This window comes from Crassostrea angulata, chromosome 2 (assembly GCF_025612915.1).
Source record: "Crassostrea angulata isolate pt1a10 chromosome 2, ASM2561291v2, whole genome shotgun sequence".
Taxonomy (NCBI): domain Eukaryota; kingdom Metazoa; phylum Mollusca; class Bivalvia; order Ostreida; family Ostreidae; genus Magallana; species Magallana angulata.
Window position 1 is genome coordinate 20,964,783 of NC_069112.1, and position 6,049 is coordinate 20,970,831.

The following is a 6,049-nucleotide window of genomic DNA, read 5'->3' on the forward strand; positions in this document are numbered from 1 at the left end:
AATGAATTAAACAATTCTCGTAAGTATTTTGTCAATTAAAATAGAAAGTCAACCTGCAAAACTGAAACAACACGTACATGTACATCTGTTTAGCCTATGAATTTAGGACAGTAATATGCATGTTAGTAAGATAAAAGGTTCACAAAATGACGAGTTTAGCTATTTTTGTATTGCTACTTGCAAATATCGCCAATGAAGTTTTGCAACGTACGGAAAAGGTTGAGGTGTTAACTTCAGATTTAAGATTTTAAAAAGAGATAATTCTAAACTTAAATTGTACTTAATTGACATTAAACGCAAAAATTGTGAGAAAAAAGAAACGGTTAATGAAATGGAAGTTTGGATAAACTCCTAACACGTCCAGCTTTTTTTCTTCTCAGAAAGATTGAGAAGTCAAATTTCGAACTGAGAGAGGAGAAATTCATTCGCAGATTGGAAATAACTGATCTACGTGGACAGATGGATGGCATCAGTCGTGTTGGACATGAGCTGAAAGAGGTGAATAAACGTCCTCATGGGTTTATATCGTGCCTTGAGATGCTTAGTACTGCACAGCTCAACGAGGGAAGCAGATTGACAACAACTGTGTAATTTTTAGAAACCAGGTCTTCAAACAAGAAGTTGGAATTCCCATGGGTACCAATTGCTCGCCATTGTTAGCAGACCAATATCTATCTTCATAGAAAGCAGACTTTAGTAAAACTCTTGTACGTGAAAAAAAACCCACTCGCTGTGGCCTTCAACTCAGCATTCTGGTATATTGACGACGTATTATCAATGAACAATTGTTTGTTCCATTGTTACGTCGACTCGATAAAATATCCCAATGAACGATACCACTGGGATATTTCTGAGATATCTGTCTCATATTAAGCTATTTTACTAGAAAAAGACATTAATGGTAACCTTATAGCGAGCGCAGCTGTGATATATAATTTCAAGAACATCATGCTTTTTTAGTAAATAAAACAGTATACTTCGCGTACTTTTATTTCTCACGGGAGTTTTGAAGAGTCAGGCGACACTTAACCAACGTCAGCTTTGACGTCACAATAAGCACTGTGAGGGGAAATTACTCTAATATTGAAGTTATTGTGAATCTGCTGAAATGACCAAAATCCTCTAAAAATCTTGCAAAGGCTAAGCTAAAGAACATATGAAGATAAGAGACATTTCTTCAGATACAGGAAACAGTTGTAAATTGCACCCATTTGGATGAATGCTCACATTTATTTTATTCACTAAAATTAGTTAATTACGGTAATTTCCTGGAACGTACACGTACAATGAGGCATCGCCCTTTTTAAAAAGGGGGTGGGTGGGTGGATGGCAGCCTCATCCAAAAAATCTTTGCAAGCAAAAAGAAAAAAACAATCATGAAAATTCTAATCCTTCTGACAGCTCTTTAGCAGTTCAATGGTTTCTTTTTTTGACTTCCATTTATTACATGCCGGGAGGGGGGGGGGGGGGACACCATGTTCTTTTAATATGATAAGCAAATATTTTAAAGCGTAAATTAAAAAAAAATAAAACATTAATTCTTTTTAAAAAAAGTGGAGGGGCCAAATACATGATCAGTCGATTTTCTTTGTGTAAATTGAAAAAAAAATGAAGGATTATTTTTTTAACATGGGGGGGGGGGGGGGGCTCTATGATGAGTCCAGTTTTATATGTACGTTTAGGAAAAAATGTCTACTGCAAAAATAACAAAGGGGGGATGAACTCACGTTACAATCACTTTATAAGTATATTAAAATCTTTATTATTCAACAGCATTGTATCTGAGATTAAACTACTGTTCTACTTATAAACAAAAAAATTATAACAATTCTTATAAACTATGAATAATGAAAATTTACTGAAAAATAGGTATGTTTTATTTTTTTGCATTCAAAATTTACGTTGTTAATTTTATTTTTATTGATTTATTATAATTGATTGTTTGGTCACATGCTGTGCTCGCCCTAACGGTCGCACCGTAAAACATATTAACAAAACTTTATACTAAACGTGATGACTTCAATTTTTTATTGCCAACTTTCCTTACTTATGTAGCAATATACCTTCACCACCTGCATATTGAGTTTTTTACTCCCAATCTTTGATTCGATACGCAAGGCCTGCTCTACGTATGGACAATTTCCAAAACGAGACAAGTTACTGACAAACAGAACTATCAACAGTTTCGATTGAATTCATCATTTTGTAAATTTTATGATTGATACAACGACCTTCTCAGCAAATCGATCTTCCGCTTGGCCGTATGCTGACTGACGTTTTTCATATTAATTTTTTGGCCATTTTTAATCCCAATTGTATACGGATTTGTTTCGTTTTTTCGATTACGACAAAGAACAAACGGCGGGTGTGACCGGTCAGCAGAAGATTTCCACTCCTCCATGGCACCTGATCATACCTCAACATTTTTAAGAGGTCCTTGCTTGCTCTGCTCCTATTTTGTATTTTTCCTTTGGACTTTTGATTAAAAACAAAAATGCTCGTTATCTCTACATTTCTTTTTCATACGTTAGGCTTGACGAAGTATTATGATCTCCAAAACTAGAGTATACTCATTTAATTGATCGATCAAAATAGACGGCTACTCTATGTCAAGTGTTGAGATAATTGTAAACAATTAATTGCGCTAAGATTGAGACGGGTGGCTGTAAGTAAGCTTGTCGTCACATGTTTGAACACCGATGATCATGTATTGTTTTGCTAACAACTATTGAAAGGAAAAGAAAATTATAATACATGCAATTTTTGTTTTGAGAAGAATACCACACCTCTGGTAGGTATATTATAACGCATGCAGCAGAAAAGAGTGATCATGTTATTTGTCAAGTTTATCTTTATCTTTAATACTGAATTGACTAAGTGCAAGATATGCTACAATTTATATCCTAAAGAGAGCTAAAAAAATGATATGCAGTTAAAGTTTTCAATTGACACATTTTGCGTTTTTTATATATTAACACTAAGTTAACATGTTTGAAATTCATATTACCAAGACATGTTATCGAATTTACTTAACATTTATCTAGAATGCTTGCCTACATCCAATAATTTTATGTTTATTGTGAAATACCAGAGGTAATATTGTTTGGTGTAATTAAAAAAAATATCACACCAACTCAATTTTATATATGTTTTAGCTCCCCTGAGTTTTAAGAAAGCTTTTCTGATCCTTTTGTTTGTCAACAACCTTTTACATTTTTTACTTCTCTATGACCACTCGACCAAATGTAACCAAATTTAGTACATATCACCCTTATGGAAGGAGGATTTTTATTTGTTGAAGAAAAAAGAATGAAGCCGATGAAAAAGAGTGGAGGGAATAAATCAGTGAAAAAGGGTATGCATTTTAAAAGAACTTTCTTTAGAAAAACTGCAAAATGACTTCTAATTCTAACGCCTGTATGTATAAAGAGGATTTTAAATTATTAAAAAATGTAACCCCGGACTGTTAAACATTGAAATTTAAATGGAATAATGTTTAACAGTTTTCTTTTCTAGAATATCAACGCTACTGTCTGTGATATTTCTAGGGAAGCAGCCTTAAACAGTGTAGATTACTTAACCGTGACCTTAAAATTAATGAGAGTTTTATAATATTTTTAGAATGTAACATTTTAAAAAAAATCAAAACAAATTGATACCATAACTGTTGCTCAGGCGAGCGATTTTACCTAGGTCCCTTGTTCATTCGATCAAAATATCGGTAAAATTATATATAATAAATCATATTATAGACGCAAAGCAAGAAAAAAATAAATATAATTAAGTCGGCAACAACAGAATATGAATGTTTTGTAGACAAAAAAAAAACACACTGCAAAACTTAAACAACACCTATCTGTACATATTTAGCTTATGAATTTAGGACAGTGCACTAAATATCACTTTGAACCTTTCAGAGAACAGTTTTACAAAATGGCGAGTTTAGGAATTGTCCTACATGCAAGTCTTATTTGCATAGTCTTGCTTACCTTTTTTTCAGGCACTGCAAGCAGAAATATCGCCAATGAAATTTTGCAACGCCTGGAAATGGTTGAGAAGTTAAATTTTGATTTGAAAAAAGAGAATTCAAACCTGAAATTAGAAATGATTGACATTAAAGGTGAGCTGAAAGATATTGTAAATGAGATGAAAGTTTGGATGAAATCTCGACATAGCCAAGGTAACAATAAGATGAACGAGTCGAACTCCGATTTGCAAAAGGAGAACATAAAAATCAAATTGGAAATGGCTGAACTACGGGACCAGATGGATAATGTCGTACGCGAGAACTGTGAGATGAAAAAGAAATGGAATGAGTTAGATGATATACTGATATCTGTGTATATCCATTTGAATAAGTCAAAGCCTGAAATTCAAAGCGGAATAATGCCTGAACATCGAACGCCTCTAAGTTACCAACACGTGGCAGAAAATCGGAAAGCAAATAGTGTTCGATCAGTCCAAAGAATAGGTAAATTTTTGTTTGACATTATTTTTTTTTTCTAAAAGAACAGTTTTCAAATTTCAAAGATCTCAACGAAAGCAAAATGTGAATAAATAACTAATTAATATTTTCTACATTTGTAATTACTTGTTCTTTTGAGTTTTCGCACTAACTTATACCAATTTTCCAAAAGCCGACTTTAATATCATATAGATGTTATTTAAAACGATCAATGTTTTTGAAAAATTGAGATGGTGAAGTTCCCGTTGTGTTGTACTTTAGAATTTTAACCAAAAAAAAAAAACACCAAAAAAAACCCATTAATAGCTCACTTCTGATAAAATTGTCAATCCTTATAATCTGCCTATTTTACGACTTATAGTTACGTAAAGCAGTAATCGGTCCATCGGCTGTAATTGTTTTTGATGAATCTATTTGGATTATTTTTATTGTTATAGTTCCGCCAGCACCTGACGTCACAGAGCAACCAGTAGCTTTCTACGCCTATATGGATTCATACCATACCCCAGGTCTTCCAATCCACACCACGCTTATATTCGACACAGTTCAGCTCAACGACGGTCACGGTTACAGTAAGCATGACGGGGTGTTCATAGCTCCTCGAACTGGAGTCTACGTGTTTCATTGGACAATCCAAACAGAAGTGCATTCTTGGGAAAGTATTGAGATAGTTGTAAATGGATCACCCATTGGGTGCGCAGCGTCGGACACTCTTAGAATAAACGACTATGGAACAGGAAGTGGGTTAGTTGCTACGCGCGTGAATACCGGAGACCTTGTTTTCCTCCGCACGCACGAAAGTATATCAGGTTATCTCTTGAGCAATCATAGGTTGAGATCATCTTTCTCAGGATGGCTTCTTTATTCCTGAACTCGTATTCTTAACCTGAATTCGAAATAAATCCTACTTGATATTCCCTTGTCTCATTTTTCTTTGTTTTTTTCTATGGTACATAAAAACAAGTACTATCGTTTTTACACAAACCGCGCCAACATTTGAGACCTTTGGTTTATTTACGTAAAGTGCTTTATTTTGTTTGTTGCTATGCCAAAAAATATAAATAATAAGAACAAATGCATTTATCATGTATTCTTTGCAAGGATAAAAGATTTTTTTTCAGACGGAAAAAATGATATTTTTGCTGCAGAAAATAACTAAAGTATAAAAATTGTCAAATCTTACATTAAAAATAAAAGAAATAAACAGCTTACAGAAAAGGGAAATAATCTGAAGAGGGAACAAATTTGTTGCCTTCATTTAAATGTAATGCAGAACTGTGTCAACAAATTATTGATGAGACCAGTATTTATATATGTGCTCTGCTAAAAAATCCCACAATCCAAAAAAATGTAACCCATTATTATGAATGTATTACAATTTTATATATTTGTAATGAATACGCTTTATATTATGCGACATTTTGTTTTTGATACAGAATTTACACTGTTTTTGACAAGTCTCAATCTATATCGTTCTTATCACAGTTATAAAATTAATAAATAGTTATATTTTTCTTTCATTTTGGAGTTATTTGGAGATAAATACATACTTGCAATTTATGACATATATACTATTAATTAAAA

The 6,049-nt window shown here is 33.0% G+C and overlaps 1 protein-coding gene across 1 annotated transcript; it reads left to right on the forward strand.

Annotated features, from left to right (window-relative positions):
- The first annotated feature begins 3,933 nt into the window (after positions 1-3,933).
- On the forward strand, positions 3,934-5,377 carry LOC128171278 (uncharacterized). Its single transcript, XM_052837047.1, has 2 exons — positions 3,934-4,471; positions 4,903-5,377. Exons 1-2 carry the CDS (start codon positions 3,934-3,936, stop codon positions 5,334-5,336), a joined length of 972 nt encoding a protein of 323 aa, XP_052693007.1. The 3' UTR covers positions 5,337-5,377.
- The last annotated feature ends 672 nt before the right edge of the window (positions 5,378-6,049 follow it).

Excerpts from the sequence above, each read along its gene's own strand:
- LOC128171278 (XM_052837047.1), top strand. The coding sequence starts at position 3,934 with ATGGCGAGTTTAGGAATTGTCCTACATGCAAGTCTTATTTGCATAGTC. Across the intron at positions 4,472-4,902 it reads TCGATCAGTCCAAAGAATAG|TTCCGCCAGCACCTGACGTC; the intron begins GTAAATTTTTGT and ends TTATTGTTATAG.